General features: G+C 43.1%; 1 protein-coding gene across 29 annotated transcripts in view; it reads right to left on the reverse strand.

The window, feature by feature from the left end:
* LOC122435175 (phosphodiesterase 4D interacting protein) overlaps window positions 1-19,005 on the reverse strand; it is a 237,069-nt gene that overhangs the window by 2,066 nt on the left and 215,998 nt on the right. For all 29 annotated transcript variants that reach the window (XR_006267614.1, XM_043459169.1, XM_043459370.1 and 26 more), the window contains 10 exons: window positions 18,530-18,661; window positions 17,712-17,831; window positions 16,420-16,609; window positions 15,702-15,826; window positions 5,520-5,759; window positions 4,143-4,259; window positions 3,368-3,594; window positions 2,140-2,283; window positions 914-1,052; window positions 566-612 (listed from right to left, as the gene is read on the reverse strand). Coding sequence is in view for 28 of the 29 variants with exons in the window: in XM_043459169.1 (XP_043315104.1) it covers window positions 566-612; window positions 914-1,052; window positions 2,140-2,283; window positions 3,368-3,594; window positions 4,143-4,259; window positions 5,520-5,759; window positions 15,702-15,826; window positions 16,420-16,609; window positions 17,712-17,831; window positions 18,530-18,661 (1,481 nt within the window). In the remaining variant the exon portion in view is untranslated. The remainder of the gene's footprint in view (window positions 1-565; window positions 613-913; window positions 1,053-2,139; window positions 2,284-3,367; window positions 3,595-4,142; window positions 4,260-5,519; window positions 5,760-15,701; window positions 15,827-16,419; window positions 16,610-17,711; window positions 17,832-18,529; window positions 18,662-19,005) is intronic.

Genomic DNA, 19,005 nt, shown 5'->3' on the forward strand with positions numbered 1-19,005 from the left:
CCTTTAAGTTTCAGTTTTTCCTTATTTCCAAGTTCTCTTTTAGATCAATAAGACCCAATGATTTTCTTTTGTGTTGTTTCCTAAAGAAAAATATGTGGAAATCAAATTGCTGCTTTCAGTCCAATAGTGTGGAGTGAAATCAACTTGTTAGGTGGCATCTTTCCATCATTTTTTCATAAGTGACACAGGAACCCCAGAACCCATGACTGGCCTCAGGATTCCTTTACTGGAAAGCTCATTCAGAGGCAGACCCCAGATGTCCTCTGATCCTGAGAATCAACTGAACTGCATTTCTCCCCAGTCCTGACACGGCATAAAGGAGAGAGGATTGGGGTCAAGAGAGAAGATGATGACAAAGTGAGAGTGAACTGGGAAGTCAGGGGAGGTTTCTGATTAGGGTGGGAGGACTGATGGGGATGGAATCTAGAGGGATGCTCACTGAGGACCTGTGTTCTCACAGGTGGACCAGAAAGTTCCTCTTGGAAGGTCAGCGCAGGTCGGGAGTCACCTGTGCATTGATACATTCGGTGATAGTTTGCTCTGATCAGTGCAGTGGTTTCCTTACCTCCAAATTAGTCCTTGCCTTCTTCAAAACATCGTGTGTCCTGGTCACTGAAACAACAACAAAACAGTTCCCAAAGGCAGAAGTTACCAGCGGGGTCCACATCTGTCTTGGGTGTGTGTGTTCTGGAGCTTGTCTTTCTGGCCACTCAGCTTGGGGTCTCCTGCTCCCCTCCACCCCTCACATCTCCTCCTCTGCCTCTATGATTACTGATGGCACAGGAGGTTCAGGGATGTCACGTCAGTCTCCCCCACCCCCTAGCCTCTCTGGTCACTGTCCATTCACAGCACAAGTGGGGAGCCTGGAAGGCCCCCCAGTTTCCTGTCCCATTCCCTGGCTCAGGGCACCCACACTGGCTGAAGATGAACTGTTCCATGCTCTCCTTCTGCTGGTTGGCGGTCTTCAGGCGCTCAGATGTACTCTGAAGGAGACTCTCCTGTTTGGATAGTTTGGTTCTCAGTTCCAGAAGTTCCTTTTTCAAGGACTCTCCCTGGGAAGAAAAATAGGTGCTCTGTCAGTGGTCAGAAGGCCTAAAGCACCCTGTGATTTGTGGTTCTTTACAACCCCAAATAGGATTCTGCAATCTTAAGTATTTCTGGGCCAGATTTCCCTCATCAAAGCCTCTAAAACCCTCCAGCAGGTGATGGCTCAGGATGGGCCATGAGGTGGGAATACCGAGGACCTGGAAGCCCCTGTGCAAACAAGCACAGGCCACACTCTAGCTGCTGCAGAGAACCTGAGTCCAGGCCACACTGAAACTCCCAGCTGTGAGTAAGAGCTCTGATTTAGTGCTGACATAGTTACATCACTTGGGCATCAAAACTTGGTCATTAGGAATATTATGCCTGGGGAGACAGGGCTGGCCTGAGACGGTCTACAAGTCTGTAAATATATCTGCCAACCTCAGGATGGCAAAATACTTTCTCCTTGGAATTAGCAACATTGGATCCCCTAAAGTTATCATTGATACTGGTCTGGAGTGAGAACCCTAGGAGAGATTTTGAAATCTACCTAATCCAAGATCATCAACCAGAATGGCCTGAGATCTGAGGGCACCAGGGCAGGCTGACTCTCACCAGGCTTGACCCAGAGACACAGGTTTAAGTGGAAATTTTTCTGGGATTTCAGTGGGTGGGTAAAAAGGGCTGGTCCACTCCTGGTGACATTCTGTGATCCTGTCTGCCTATGTGGACCTGGGAGTGCGTGGGAGTGGGCTTAGGATGGAAAAGGATGTGTTGACGTTTTAAATGGCCCTGAACTTCAGCTCAGCTGAACTTTAGAAAGTTAAAGGGATGGAACATTTGTGGGTTAGCAGGGCTCTCATGACTCTGCCTCCTCTATGTTCTTTTCTTCTCCTGTCTGGCTCCTTATCCTGGGCGTCAGGCTGGGGGGAGAGGGATGTTTTCAGACCTGCACAGAGCATGGTCACCACGGAGGGGAGGTCTCCCTCCAGGGACACACCCCTCAAGTCCCCTTCGTCCCAACTGCCCATTCGGCTCCTGACCTTCAGGCTCTGCAGGCCGAGGAGGTAGAAGGCTAGTTGGGGGCAGAACAGGTAGAGGATGCTGGCTTCTTACCACTTGGCCCACAAGCGCAGGGCTAGGGGCGCTTGGCAAGGCCGCTCGCCAGAACATGGTGAGGAGGGAGGCCGACTCCTCCAGCCGCTGGTGCAGGGCGGTGGCGCTGCTCCTCAGCTCCTGGATGCCTTCGCTGCCCATCACCTGGGAAGGGGGGAGTAACCATGGGCATCCCTGTGGCTGAGAGCACAGGCCTCGGCTTCCTTTGTGAGCGAGGTATGGCCACAGGCTTGGCTTGAACCTGTGAGACTTTTTTCTAACCTAGTAGCCAAGGTTCTCTGACCTTAGCAAGGACCTCCCACTTTGTAAGAATTCATTTGATTCCACACTTTTTAGCTTTCAGTCCTGCTTCGTGCTCTGGAGTCTAAGGTCCCTATTTTTGCACTGTACCCCCACCCCTACTGCCCTTCCCTAAATCAGGCCTTGTGCTTCAAATGGGCTGCACCATTTGTAGCTGGAAGGACTGAGCGCTTTCCCTTCACCTGGCATGTTCTCCTCCCCAGAGAACTGCACACCCCCTAGTGGCACCCTAACCCCCATGAACCTGTCACCTTCCTTCTGGGGTAATCGCCACTTCTGGGTTCACTCCGTCACACCCACAGCAATTCCGGCACTGTGCCTGGAGCCGCTTGTTGTATCTGTTGACTCAGGTGTGGGCCTCCCTCTCACGCGCGGGGGCTCCTGGAGCGCGGACAGCACCGCGGCTGATGCCTAGGTCTCTCCCTGGGGAAAGACTCTGAGAAGCCTTTCGGCCTGCTCTCCTCCCCTGCTCGGTGTGAGCAGAGAAATCCAAGGCTGCCACTCTCCTCACCCTTCCCACACATCTGGCCCATATGGGTGAATATTGTCAATTCCCAGGCAACTGATGAAGTGATTTTATCCTGCCCACAAATGATCATATCCCAGTGTGACTTTAGCAGATAGTAAGCTACCAAACAGCACTGCAAGTATGTTGATGCCTGACATGCTCTACTGATGAGGATGGCAATGCTGCACATGCTTTTCTGTGGTTCTCAGGGGAAATAGAGAGTCAGCTACATCTGGAACAGAACGAAGCTTGTAGTGAAACTAGCCGGTAAAGATGGAAGGCCTAGCTGGATGTAAATGGAAGATACATCCTCAGCTGTGAGAGATGTGGAGCAGGAAAAAAGATAGTGGGAGAAGGAGCTAAAATCAAAAGAAGAAAGGCTTAAGGAAAAGGTGCACCTAAGAGCTAAAATGTGATTACCTCTATGCCTGGAGCTTCCAGACCAGAGAAGCTGCAGGTCGGTCTCACAAGTGATGCTATCTTCTTGACCAGCAGTCTGCCCTCCCCAATCTGCTCTCTTAGGGCACTATAGTCATCAATGTGGCCAATGACGTGGCGGCCATGCTTATTGGCAAAGGAGCCATCAGTAGCATCACCTTCCAGCTTGGGAGGGTTCTTCGTTACTGGAGAAGCATCCAAACCCAGCTCTGAAGAATAAAACCACAACAACAAAGAACCCACTGTTATTCATAGTCATCCTCAGTTCAATCCAAAAGGGACATCAAATAGTAAAAGAGGCCAGAAACAAGATCACCAGTTTTGGAAAGCACACCTGTGACGTCCATACATATTCTGGGTTCTATATTATTATAGTCTTTCTCTTAGCATCTCATAATCATAAAATTGCCAGGAGGTAAATTTTATCCTTATTGACATTCAGGACAGACATTAATTTTTTTTTAAATTTGGGGGTTGAGAAGACATAGACAAGGAAATTAAGCTGGATACAGAGAGCACTTTCAAGAAGGAAGAGGTTACAGTGCAGTGAGGCAATACCAGAGCAATAGGAAAACCATGGGCGGAAGAGTAGTGACAAAAAAGGCAGCCACAGGAGGTGGAATGATAGGGCTAAAGGCCTTGGGACATGCAGAGAAAAATCTCTACATTCAAATAATGTGTATACAGAGAACCAAAAGTTACTTGTATTAATAATTTTCCATCATTAGACCCTGAGTTCTGTGGTTGCCCTCTTTACCGTTCGTCCTACTGAAGGTTGTGGTCTCTGGGCCAGGAGCCGCAGAAGAAGAGCTGGGGAAGACCAGAACTGGAGAATTCATGCCCACATCCCGAACTGGAGGGGAGGCAACCGAATCTGGGGAGTAAAGACAACCACAGCTTTAGGAACCCTGGAACACACCACTCCACTGGAGATCTAAGGCACCATGACTCTCCTCTCATTTAGTCATCACCCATGTACCACAATCAGAAGCAATAACAAACTAATCACTTATTTTGAAATAAGATGTGAAGGCTGTTCCATGAGAAAAAAAACTTGTAGTTTGAAAAAATTATTAGATGTATTTTTCTAATCCCAGATTTGAATATAATATTGTATGCAGTATGTCTAATACAATGCTTTGTAACTATAAATATGCATAAATATATGCAGTACATATGTTAAAATACTTGATCAAGAAGTGAATGGATTTATGGGGATTTAACTCTGCACTCTAATCACCATTCTGATGAGTCAGTACTAGAAAATATGCACTAGTATAAGAAGAATAGGCGACATAAGCCTTGGTGAGTTTGAGATGTCCTATTGGAGACCAGACCGCAATCTGGAAATTATCACGAAGAGATTGATATGATCCTACTCAGGCAAATGTGGCTTAGAACCGGATTTCTAGCTCAGGCCTCTCTGCCGTATGATGAGGAGTGACTGAGCCAGCAGGGATGAGTCCTGGCTGGTGCTATGGGGAGGCACTGAGAGGCAAAGCCTGAGAGGGAAGAGAAGCAATACCGAGACAGAGCATCATGAGGGAGAAGGAACACAGCAAACCAAAACTTCTGCTTTGAATCCCGGGTTGGCCTGTTAACGCCCACAAGCCTCAGTGTATCCGTTAATTGTCCCGGTGCCTGTATTTTCTCATGTGAAATACAGAGATAGTAAATCCTGCACTAGCTCTGATGAAATTATTTGAAAAATTATTTGAAAACATGGTAAATTTTAAAACACTCCACAAACATAAGGAATAGGCATTAACACATATAGCTGTTAACTGTTTTGAGTACTTCTTATGGTGTCAGGCACTTGTAAATTATTTCATTTAATGCTCCACATGATAGTTGATATTATTATTATCCTCATGTTAAAGATGAGGAAGCTAAGGCTTAAATACTTGAGGAGTTTTAACACTTTTCCTAAGGCAAACAACATGTAAGTGGCAAACTCAGAATCTGGAGCCAGATCTGACCCTAAACTCCATGCCCTCACGGTGCTGTACTGAAGCATCTCTGACTTCACCCTGACCCTAAGGAGTGTGGAAGAGGCAATATTGTCCCTTCCACCACACACATCCTGGGGACCTTCCCACGGCTGAGGGCTTCATGGTTCCCTTTTCCTTCCTACCTTGGAAGAACGGCTGCTTGTTTCCAGGGTCAGTGTTGGTGGGGAATTTCTGGTTAACGGAGGAGGAGATGAGGCTGGCTTTGCTGGCACCACCATCCAACTGCTGTTCCAGCTGCAGTCGCAGAGAGTTGTTCACCTGAATGCTCTGCTCCAGCTGCCCTCGCAAAGCTCGGATCTCTGCCACCAGGTGGCTCAAGTCACTGCTCAAAGGGACTTGGTGACAGGCATCCCAGGTGTAAGCTGAAAAGAGAGAGAGAGGTCTGGTGGCATTGCTCCAAGTGTTTCCAAGCATCTGTCAGAACACTCTTCTGTGACGTTCCTTTCTGCCAAGGACCCCACTGTAATCTCAGAATCCCAGGAATATTGTGGCTTAGAACCTGCTTAGAACCATTACATCCCCTGCTGTGATGGGGATGTCACTTTTCCTGGGTGAGGACTCGCACATATTAAGATGGTACACACTCCAGCCTGGAGTTTCCTTGAGACTCAAATGACCCTTATCCACCTAAGAGGGCGCATGATTGGCAGATGAAGTCAAACCTAATATTTCTCCTCCTTATTAACCTTAGTCCTGGAGGCTAGACAGCAGGGTCTTTCAAGGCAGAAGATCAATACTAAGCTGGAGAAGTGCACAGACTGAGGGAGAAGAGGTGACGCCCTCCACATTCAGGAATCAAAGGGGAGAGGAAGAAGAAGGCATCAGGCCTTTGGGCAACACTTAAGATTGGGAGGGATAGGGCTTCCCTGGTGGCTCAGTGGTAAAGAATCTGCCTGCTAATATAGAAGACATGAGTTCAATCCCTGGTCCAGGAAGATCCCACATGCCGTGAAGCAACTAAGCCCATAGGCCACAACTACTGAGCCTGTGCTCTGGAGCCTGGGAACTACAACTCTGGGGCCCAAGTGCCTAGAGCCTGTACTTTGCAGCAAGAGAAGCCACCACAATGAGAAGCCCATCTATCCCAACTACAGAAAAGCCTGTGCAGCAATAAGACCCAGTATAGTCAAAAGTAAATGAATTTTTAAAATTAAAAAAAAAAAAAGAATGAGCGGGATAGATGAGAGATCATAACTAATTGGACTTCTCAAGTTCTACTTGCTTTTTTACCTGCACTCACCACCCATAGCCTTTCTCTATGTACTCGGGGAAGAAGAAATCTAAGAAATATTCTATAAGACTATAATTGCTCATCTAAAAATATTGACATCAAATGTGTTTAAAAAGATAGAATTTGTTTCAGTTTTTATCAAGGTAATAGGATGCATATACCATATGATACATACATCCAGTTGCATCAGAGCCACAGGCCTTAACCAAACACATTACTTCTGCAGTGAGCTATGTGACTATTCTCACAAAATGGAATAAATGAAGAGGAGTGCAGGACAAGATGGCAGAGTAGAAGGACGAGCTCACCTCTTCTTGTGAAAACACTAAAATCACAACTGACTGCTAAACAATCATCAACAAAAAACACTGGCACCTACCAAAACAGATATTCTGCATCCAAAGACAAAGAAGACACAGTGAGAGAGTAGGAGGGGTGCTTTCATGATATAATCAAATCCCATACCTGCTGGGTGGGCTACCCTCAAACAGGAAAATATACTGCAGCAGTTCTCCCACAGGAGAATTCTGAGCCCCACACCAAGCTTCCCAGCCTGGGGATCTGTAATAGGAAGGAGGGGCTACTGGAGCATTTGGCTTTGAAGGCCAGCAGGGTTTGAGTGTAGGAGTTCCACAGGGCTGGGAGAAACAGAGATTCCAGCTTTAGAGAGTGCACACAAAGTTCCATGAGCACTGGGACCTAGGCCAGAGCAATGACTCCATAGAAACCTGGGCCACACCTATCTGCAGGTCTTGGAGGGTATCCTGGCTCTCTGTAGGGACATGGGCACTGGTGGCAGAAGCTCCAGGGAATATTCAACAATGTAAGCTCTCCAGGAGGTCGCCACTTTGGCACGGAGACCTGGCCCCACCCAACAGCCTATAGGCTCCAGTGCTGGGATGCCTCAGGATTAACAACCAACAGGAGGATAGGGACACAACACTATTCATCAGCAGACAGGTTGAATAAAGTCAGCTGGAGTCCACTGATGCCTCTAAACATACTCCTTGACCTAGCTCTGCCCACCAGAGGGGCAAGATCCAGGTCCACCCACCACTAGGCAGGCACCAGTCTCTCCCACCAGGATGCCTGAACAATCTCCTAGACCAACCTCACCCACTAGGTGGCAGATATCAGAAGCAAAAAGAACTATAATCCTGCTGCCTGTGGAAAGGAGACCACAAACATGGAAACTTAGACAACATGAGACAGCAGAGAAATATGTTCCAAACAAAGGAACAAGACAAAACCCCAGGAGAACACCTAAGTGAAGTGGAGGTAGGCAATCTACCAAAAAAAATTCAGAGTAATGTTGGGTAAAGATGATTCAAAATCTCAGAAAAGAATGGAGGCACAGATCAAGAAGATACAAGTAATGTTTAACAAAGAGCTAGAAGGTATAAAGAACAGAGTTTAACAATACAGTAATTAAAATGAAAAAGGCACTAGAAGGAATCAGTACCAGAATAAATGAGGCAGAAGAATAGATAGGTGAGCTGGAAGACAGAATGGTAGAAATCACTGCCATGGAACAAAAGAACAAAAACAAAATAAGGACAGTTTAAAACTAATGCTCTGTGGAGAGGATATTGGCCCTCCTACGACATTCCTTTCCATGAAAAAGTCTACAACTGGAGTGACTATCCAATGCTGGTTAAGAAGCTGGGTTTGGACTACTCTTACCATCTGTCTTCATGAACTAAAATCTTCTAGTGTGACCAAGGAAAAGTGACTGATATGGAATCCATGAAATATATCATGCAATATAATAGTATGTAGCACATTTCTCAAGAATCATTCTTGAAAAGTCCTTTTCTTCCCCATGGATAAAGAATCCACATTACAAGGAGGATCCTTACAGGAAGGGTGATCCCTGGAACACCATCTGCTGCTGTGAACACCAGGACATAAACTCACAAAGTCCAAGTCCTAGAGGTGGCTATGACACCAAGGTGGCAGATGTCTACCTGGCATCCGAGCACAAAGTTGATGCCATCAGTGGGCCCACAGTACAAGGCAGTCTCCCTGTTTTTTTTTACTGGAGCCATTTCAACAAAACTCTCCATGAAAGCATCCCAGAGGCCTAAGAATTTGATTTTATCACCATGAAACCAAGTTGTAACTTGACATAAAATGAAGGAAGGAGATGAGGGAATAGAATGGAATAAAAAGTTTCAAATAAGATGCCAAAGGCACTATTTTAGCTATGTTTTTCCATTCAGAATTAGTCTTAATAAAATACATTCAATTTTTTTAAAAAAAAGAAAAAAATTAGGACAGTTTAAGAGACTTCTGGGACAACATTAAATGTACCAACATTTGTATTATAGGGGTCCCAGAACAAGAAAAGAGAGAGAAAGAGCCTGAGAAAATATTTGAAAAGATAATAGCTGAAAACACCCTTAATGTGTGATAGGAAACAGTTGCTCAAGTCCAGAAAGTGAAGACAGTCTCATACAGGATAAACTCAAAGAGGAACACTCTGAGCCACATATTAGTCAAATTGGGAAAAATGAAAGACAAAGAGAAAATATTAAAAGCAACAAGAGAAAAGCAAAAAATAACATACAAGCAAATCACTGTAAGGTTATCAACTGATATTTTTGGCAGAAACTCTGCAGGCCAGAAGGGAGTGGCATGATATATTTAGAGTAATGAAAGGGAAAAACCTACAACCAAGAACAGTCTACCCAGCAAAACTCTTGTTCAGATGTGATGAAGAAATCAAAAGCTTTACAGACAAGCAGGAGCTGAGAGAATTCAGCACCACCAAACCAGCTTTGCAACAAATGCTAAGGAAATTTCTCTAGGCAGAAAAGTAAAGGCCACAACTAGAAACAAAATTACAAATGGGAAAGTTTATTGGCAAGGCAAACCTATTATAAAGGTAAACATACTGTAAAGGTAGAGAATTATCCACACACAAATATGGTATCAAAACCAATAATCATGAGAAGTGTATAAAAGCAGGCTATTGGAAATTCATTTGAAAGTAAGAGATGGACAACTTAAAACAACCTTGTTTATATATAGACTTCTATATCAAAACCTCATGGTAACCAAAAAACAAAAATCTACAATTGATACACACAAAACGGTAAATCAACCCAAACACAACATTGAAGACAGTCATCAAACCACAAGAAAAGAGAATATAAGAGGAAGGGAGGAAAAAAGACCCACAAAAACAAATCTAAAATAATTAACAAAATGGCAATAAGAACATGCTGCTGCTGCTAAGTCGCTTCAGTCATATCCAATTCTGTGTGACCCCATAGATGGCAGCCCACCAGGCTCCCCAGTTCCTGGGATTCTCCAGGCAAGAATACAAACATAGGTATCAGTTATTACCTTAAATGAGAATGGATTAAATGCTTTAATCAAAGACATTGACTGACTGAATGCATACAAAAAGAAGCATATATATGCTGTCTACTAGAGACCCACTTAAGAACTAGAGACACATACTGACTGAAAGTGAGGGGATGGAAAAAGATGTTCTATGCAAATGGAAATCAAAAGAAAGCTGGAGTAGCAATACTCGTATTAGACAAAATAAACTTTAAAATAAATATATGACAAGAGACACAGAAGGACACTGCATAATGACCACAGGAGCACTCCAGGAAGAAGATATAACAGTTGTAAATATAAATGCACCCAACACATGAGCACCTCAATATATAAGGCAAATTCTAACAGCCATGGAAGGAGAAATTGACAGTAACACAATAATAGTGGGGGACTTTAATACCCCACTTACATCAATGGACAGATTAGCCAAACAGAAAATCAATAAGAAAACATGGGCCTTAAACGAAACATTAAACCAGAAGGAGTCAATTGATATGTTTACAGCATTCCATCCAAAAGCAGCAGACAATACATTCTTTTCAATTACATATGGAACATTCTCCGGGATTGGCCATATGCTGGGCCAGAAAGCCAGCCTTGAGAAATTTAAGAGAACTGAAATCATATCAAGCACCTTTTCTGACCACACACTATGAGATTAGAAATAAACTACAAGAAAACCGTAAAAAAAAAAACAAAAAAAAAACACAAACATGTGAAGAAAAATAATATGCTTCCAAATAACCAATGGATCATTGAAGAAATCAAAGAGGAAATTTAAAAAATACCTAGAAACAAATGAAAATGAAAATGTGATGATCCAAAACCTATGGAACACAGCAATAAATCTTACCTAAGGAAACAAGAAACATCTCAAACAACCTAATCTTATACCTAAAGCAACTAAAGAAAGACAAACAAACAAAATCCAAGGGTAGCAGAAGGAAAGAAATCAAAGATCAGAACATAAATAAATGAAATAGAGACAAAAAAAGCAAAAGAAAAGACCAATGAAATTAAAACCTTGCTCTTTGAAAATATAGACAAAATAGATAAACCTTAAGCCAGATTCATCAGAAGAAAAGAGAAGGTTCAAATCAATAAAATTAGAAATGAAAAAGAAGTTACAATAGAACCACAGAAATACAAAGGATCGTAAGAGATTCCCACACAAGCAACTGCATGCCAATAAAATGGACAACCTATAAGAAATGGACAAATTCTTAGAAACGTACAATCCCCCAAAACTGAGCCAGGAAGAAATAGAAAATATAAATAGACCAATCACAATTACTAAAACTGAAACTGTAATTAAGACACTTCCAACAAATAAAAGTCCAGGACCAGATGGCTTCACAGGCAGATTCTATTTAGAGAACAGTTAATACCTATCCTTTGGAAACCATTTCAAAATATTACAGAGGAAGGAACACTCCCAAACTCATTCTAAGAGGTCACCATTACTCTGATACAAAACCAGACAAAGATGCCACAAAAAAAGAAAATTACAGGCCAATATCACTGATGAACATGACACAACAAAATACTAGTAAACTGAATCCAACAATACATTAAAAGGATCATATACTATGATCAATTGGGCTTTATCCCAGGGATGCAAAGATTTTTCAATATCCACAAATCAATCAGTGTGATAAACCACATTAACAAATAGAAGAACACAAATCACATTATCATCTTAATAGATGCAAAAAAAGCTTTTGACAAAATCAATAGCCATTCACGATAAAAACTCTCCAGAAAGTGGGTAGAGAGGGAACCTATCTCAACATAATAAAGGTCATATGTGACAAACCCACAGCTAACATCATACTCAACAGTGAAAAGCTGAAAAAGAAAGTATTTCCTCTAAGATCAATAACAAGATAAGGATGTTCAGTCTTGCCAGTTTTGTTCAACATAGTTTTGGAAGTCCTAGCCATGGTAATCAGAGAAGAAAAAGAAGTAAGAGGAATCCAAATTGGAAAAGAAGTAAAACGGTCACTATTTACAGATGACATAATTGTTGTTGTTTTGTTGTTAAGTTGTGTCTGACTCTTCTGTGACCCCATGGACTATAGCCCACCAGATTGCCCATGAGATTTCCCAGGCAAGAATACTGCAGTAGGTTGCCAATTCCTCCTCCAGGGGATCCTTCCTGACCCAGGGGTCAAACCCATGTCTCCTGCATTGGCAAGTGGGTTCTTTACCATGTTGGGAAGCCTGATATGATTCAGTTCAGTTCAGTTCAGTTCAGTCAGTCATGTCTGACTCTTTGCGACCCCATGAATCGCAGCATGCCAGGCCTCCCCGTCCATCACCAACTCTCGGAGTCCACCCAAACCCATGTCCATTGAGTCGGTGATGCCATCCAACCAGCTCATCCTCTGTCGTCCCCTTCTCCCTCTGCCCTCAATCTTTCCCAGCATCAAGGTCTTTTCAAATGAGTCAGCTCTTCACATCAGGTGGCCAAAGTATTGGAGTTTCAGCTTCAACATCAATCCTTCCAATGAACACCCAGGCCAGATCTCCTTTAGGGTGGACTGGTTATTCTACACATAGAAAATCCTAAAGATGCTACCAGAAAACTATTAGAGCTGATCAACGAATTTGGTAAAGTTTCAGGATACAAAATTAATACACAGAAACATCTTGCAATTCTATACACTAACAACAAAAGGTCAGGAAGTGAAATTAAGGAAACAATCTCATTTACCATCACATCAAAACAAATAAAATATCTAGGTGTAAACCTACCTAAGGAGGCTAAAGACCTATATTCTGAAAACTATAAGATGCTGATGAAAGAAAGACTGACAGATATACCATGTTCTTGGATTGGAAGAATCAATATTGTCAAAATGACTACACTACCCAAGGCAATCTACAGATCTGATGCAACCCCTATCAAATTACCAATGGAATTTTTTGCAGATCTAGGAAAGAAATCTTAAAATTTGTATGGAAACACAAAAGACCCCAAATAGCCAATGCAATCTTGACAAAGAAAAATGAAGCTGGAGGAATGAGGCTCCCTGATTTCAGGCTACAGTACAAAGATACACTAATCACAGCAGTGTGGTACTGGCACAAAGACAGATCAATAGAACAGGATAGAAATCCTAGAAATAAACCCATGCACCCATGATTAATTAATCAACAACAAAGGAGGCAAGACTCTACAATGTATATAAGGTAGTCTCTTCAATAAGTGGTGCTGGGAAAACATTTACATGTAAATGAAGGAAATTAGAACATCTCTAACACCATACACAAAGACAAACTCAAAATGGATTAAAGATCTAAATGTAAGACTGGATACTATAAACTATAAACTCTCTTGGAGCAAACCTAAGCAGAACACCCTTTGACATAAATCTCATCAAGTTCTTTTTGGATCCACCTCCTAGATTAAAGAAATGAAAACCAAAATAAACAAATGGGACCTAATTAAACTTAACAAGCTTTTGCACAGCAAAGGAAACCATCAACAAAATGAAAAGACAACACACAGCATGGAAGAAAATATTTGCAATCGATTGACAAGGGATTAATCTCCAAATTATACAAAGAGCTGATGCAGCTCAATATTAAAGAAACAAACAACCCAATCAAAAAATAGGCAGAAGATCTAAATAGACATTCTCCAAAGAGGACATTTCAGATGGTCAAAAACCACATGAAAAGATGCTTAACATGGCTAATTATTAGAGAAATGCAAATCAAAACTACAATAGGGTATTACCTTACACTGGCCAGAATGGCCATTATCAAAATATCTTCAAACAATAAATGCTAGATTGGTTGTGGAGAAAAGGGAAACTTCCTATCCTGTTGGTGGCAATTTAGTGTAGCCACAGGGAGAACAGTATGGAGGTTCCTTAAAAAACTAAAAATAGAGCTACCATATGATCCACCAATCCCACTCCTGAGCATATATCTGAAGAAAACCATGCTTGGAAAAGATACTTGTACCCCAGTGTTCACAGCGGTACCGCTTACAATAGCCAAGACATAGAAGCAACCTAAATGTCCATTGACAAATGAATGATTAAAGAAGATATGGTGCATGAATACAATGGGCTATTACTTAGCCATAAAAAAGAATGAAATGCCATTTGCAGCAACATGGGTGGACCTAGAGATTATCATACTAAGTGAAGTCAATCAGACAGAACAACAAAAATATAATATCACTTATATATGGAATCTTAAAAAATGAATACAAGTGAACTTATTTACAAAACAGAAACTGACTTACAGACTTAGAAAACAAACTTCTGGTTACCAAAAGGGAAAGGTGGGGGGAGGGATAAATTAGGAGGTTGGTATTAACATAAACATCCTCTGTAATAACCTATATCGGAAAAGATTCTGAAAATGAATGGATATATGTCTATGTATAACTATATCACTTTTCTGTACACCTGAAACTAACACATTGTATATCAAATATATTCCAATATAGGTTTTTGTTTTATTTTAAAAAAGAAAAAAAAAAGAACAAAGTGTGAAGACTTACCCAAACAAATTCAGATTTTACTATAAAACTCTAACAATGAAGACAGCTTGTTATTGGTGGAAGAATGGACACATTGATTAATGGAACAGAGTGAAGAATTCAGAAATAGACTCACACATATATTGGCAAGTGATTTTTTTGCCTTGGCAGTTGTTTTCCAATGGAGATGCCAAGAAATTTGAGGATGGTCGTGGTGATGAAAAATCAATTGTGTTTCTATATCCTAGCAAAAAAATTACTTGGCAGTTGAAATGAAAACGTTATCCCACACATGAGAAATATTTATGTAAAAATTAAAATATGAAAGATGAATATACCAAAAATTATAAAATATTACTAACAGAAGTTATGGTCAATTGATTGTCAACAAAGCTGCCAAGGTAATTAAATGGGAAAAGGACATTCTTTGTAACAAATGGTGCTGGAAAAACTGGATATCAATGTGGGGAAAAAAGAACTTTAACCTTTTTCTCACATATCATATACAAAATTAATTCAAAATGAAACACAGGCCTAAACATAAAGGCAAAAACTATAAAACTTCAAGAATAAAAATACAAGGAAATCTTTATGATCTTGAGATAGACAAAGTTTTCTTCGCTAGGACATAAAGAATAGCATAAATAATAAAAGAAAAAAATTTGATGTTCAATAAAATCTAAAAAGTGCTGTCTTTCAAAGACACTAAAAGGACTTACAGAAATATCTGCAAATTATTTTTCTGATAAATTAATTATACCCAGAATAAAAATGTCTTTAAAGAAAACTTTTTTCTCACTTGGGGAAAGGTCAGTGTGGGAGCTGGTTGTCTGCAACAATCACTGCAAGGGTGATCAGAATTCACATCTGAGATGTTTTCAAATGATGACACCACCAGAATGGTTCTTTGCATTTTTTTTAAATCACTGTATAATCTGGACTTTGATTAACTTGTCTCAGACCATCCAGGTAGGTGGAGTTTGACTCTTATAGCCTATTTTTAAGGATCTGTAGGCCGAATCTTGCTCTTGTCACCAGCATCTGGGTTTTGTGTGTGAGCGCTCCCCCCTTCTTATTGGGATCCTCAATGACTGAGCCTTTTTCTCAGATAGAACGAAGTAAGTTTCCAAGATCTCCGGAACTCCCAAGGTAAAGACTTCACCGGAAGCTTTAGCAAGAACAAGAAGCTCACAGGGTGGGGAAGAAGGGGAAACATACCTTTCAGCCCCTTCTTGGAGTCACCATAAAGTGCCTCATAGATCTGTAGCTCTGACTGGAGGGACTGGAAGAGCTGCTGTTTCTCTTCACACTGCTGCTGCAGGAGGGCCAGCTTACGCTGCAGCCTGGAAGGGAGAGGCAGGGGTCCACTAGGCAGGTGGACTGCCATCAGGGCAAGAGGCGCTGAGCCAACTTCTGCGTCATAGAATTTTAGCCCTAGATGTCACCTGAGGTGTCATGAAGACCACTGCCTTTATTTTACAGATGTGGCAAGACAGGCTCAGAAGGTAAAGTCCCTTTGCTTAGAATTGTGCTGTTAGCTATCACACCTAGGACACACTACCTGGTGTTCTTACTGCCCCACCGTGTCTGTCATGTTGTCCAGCAGTTACAGGGCTTATGCTGGGAAGCAGCATCAAGGCTGGTGTAGACCTCCTAGGTTATGATGGGACTAATACCCTAAAACTCACTGGAAGAACTTTCTCCAGAATCTGATATGCTGAAGCCTTACAGAAGAGGGTTTTACTCTCTCAACTTTGGAGTGAAAAAGTCATTCCTAGAGAAGTCCTTTCTTCTGTTCAAAGTTACCCATAAATCTGAACTAGACTAGAGAGGGGATATCGAGATTTCCGAAAAGGACCACTCACTGACTTGCCAATATCCCTTTTTCTAAATCTGAAAATGCAGCCACCTTCCTTTTCAACGGGCTCCCTCTAACCTGGAGTCTTTCTCCTGGAGAGACAGTCGTTCCTCCTGGAAATGCAAGATCTCCTGCTGCTTCTCCTTCAGATCTTCCAGTAACTGCTGCCGGTCCACCTTTTGGTGCTCCAGCTCCATTTCCAGCTCTTGAAGCCGGGATCGAGAGGTCAGCAGAGCCTCCCTCAGGCATTCTGTTTCCTGGGAGTGCTCTGGTAAGCAGACCACAGGAGTACTTATATTGTAGGGTCAAAGGTCAGCAGGAAGATAAGCCCAAGTACATCCATCCCGACAAACAGATAAGGTGAAAGGAAGGCCAGCTTATGCTGCCGGGGAGGCAAAGCCAGTGTCTGCTGTTACACCCACACGCTCCAGGGAGTGGGAGCCTCTTTCTCTGCAGAAAGAGGTTGCTGCTGTGATTCAGTATGGCCCACCTTGGTTTTAGGGAGCACACTCTGCTTCCTAACTCTATTTTCTAAGTACACACATACCCTCTATGCAATAATCCACTCGTGAGTTTTGCCAAGGATCAAGAGGCTTATGTAGAAACCTCTTTTAATGTCTTTTTCCTTTCCATTATTTCATTCTGGGCTTAATCCTCTTAGCCACTATTCTTTGTCTGTTTGGCTACTCAATAAATATTTGTAAATAAAAATAACTTGTGATTGAAAATACATTGATTTCATTAACTCAATTAACACTAAGGTCAGCGCCTACACTCTACCCCAGGCCCCAGAGGAAATGATGTCCACACATGGATGCCCGCTCAATAGTGTTGAGAAAGCTCTGGAAGATGTTTTTCTAGCACCTTCAGACACAGTCATGAGGACCAGGGACCAGAGGAGCCCTGAGTGTATGAGGAGGGAGATGGAGAGGAGACATGGGGACAGCACATCAGCACGAGAGGGACACAGGGAGCTTCAGCAAGGTCTTGGAAGAACCTGAGAGGGTGTGTAGGCCTCCTGATCCTCCCTTTCCTGGATCCAAACTAGCTGTGAGTTGTGGGGAGGTAGGACAGGCACTAACTGGTGTCCAGTTTGATAACTAATGACTGAATTACTGCAAGTGGGTTGCACAGAAGTGGATTTCCTAAAGCTCCTCCTCCCTGGAGCCTAGGTGTCTGAAGGCCCATGGTTGGGGGTTGTCAGGAAATAGCCCTTTCTAGAGTGAGAAAAGCTAGGGGAGTTTGGTGTTGGTGGGTCTGAGTAGCTCTGTTCTCTCTACCTTCTCTCTTTGCTTCTCCAATTGGTGATGGGTGTGCCAGGGAAGAAAGGGATACAACACTGACCACAGTTTGTGGATTTTGGCACTCACCTCTGGAAACATGACTGAGCTGAGCCTGAAGCCTGTGGTTTTCTTCCCTAAGGACTCTGTTCTCATTGGAGAGCTGAGGTGTGGATTCCAGGCCCAGACTGTAGAAGCTAGAGGTTGAGCCTGTCCGGGGAAGTGCAAGCAGGTAAGTCACACATTTGTGCAACAGAGGATCTCTGTTTGCTCATTCTCTGTCTCTAAAGACACTGTCCCAACCCAGCAGAAGACCCCAAGGACTCGTGTCCTGGTGGGACGAAGTCTGCTGGGCTGAATGCCTGGCTTTCCTGTGGCTCCTCTGCATGGGTTCTTTGCATGCATCTCATGTGCCCTGGGTGAGCTATGCAGGAGGCTCTATTCCCTAAATAGCTGCTCCTGCTGCAGTATGGACAGGTCAAGGGTGTTTGGAAAGGCCTGCCTCCCAGTGTTAGCAGCCTGGGGGAGGGAAGGAGGAGTATGGCCAGGAAGGCCACCTTGGTGAGCAGTTGTGGGAGGCCTTGCAGACCTGGCTCCACCACATGCCAATCACAGAACCAGGGCACAGAAGTCAGCAAGCAGCAAATGAGCAGCTTTAGCGTGAATGAGAAGTCAGAGGATTCTGGGGACCAGATCTGGTTAGATCTGCAGTGAGGAGAGTTACTCTCTGAGGTCAGATACAGCAACAAAGGGAGGGGAATGGTCCTTGCCTGCTGCCTTGCTGACTGTAAGGAGCAAGTAGAGGAAAGCAGACCACAGTGGTTTGAAATCTGTGACACTCTTCTCTAGGGCAACCTTCAGATTCTCCCTAATTAGTCCGGAAATAGGAGGCCCTGGGCCTCTCCTACCGCTTTCTCGGGTGGTGGAGCTGAGCCTGTGTTCCAGCTGCTCCCGCAGGCGGTCGTTAATGCAGATGGACTCCTCCAGGCGCTGGCGCAGGTTCCGGATTTCACCAAGATGTTCCTCTAGCAGGTCAGCCCCTGCAGCCACCCAGGAGGACAGGAAAAGGGAGATGGAGCATCCTGGGGCTATCTACTAGTGGGGCCCACTGGGGGGGCTCTGCCAGGGGCCTCTCAGCAAGATCCCTAAACATCACTGTCCTCTCTCATGGGCATATGGAAGCTCAGGTGACTTTGTTTAAAGAGTGAATTAGCTCCACCAAGATGTATACACACACACACACACACACACACACGCACTGGAAAATTACTCAGCCATAAAAAATAATGAAATAATGCCGTTGCAGCAACATGAATGGACTTAGAGATTGTCATACTGAGTGAAGTCAGAGAAGGAGAAATATCGTATGATATCCCTTATATGT

The sequence above is a fragment of the Cervus canadensis genome, chromosome 2, assembly GCF_019320065.1.
Source record: "Cervus canadensis isolate Bull #8, Minnesota chromosome 2, ASM1932006v1, whole genome shotgun sequence".
NCBI classification, from domain to species: domain Eukaryota; kingdom Metazoa; phylum Chordata; class Mammalia; order Artiodactyla; family Cervidae; genus Cervus; species Cervus canadensis.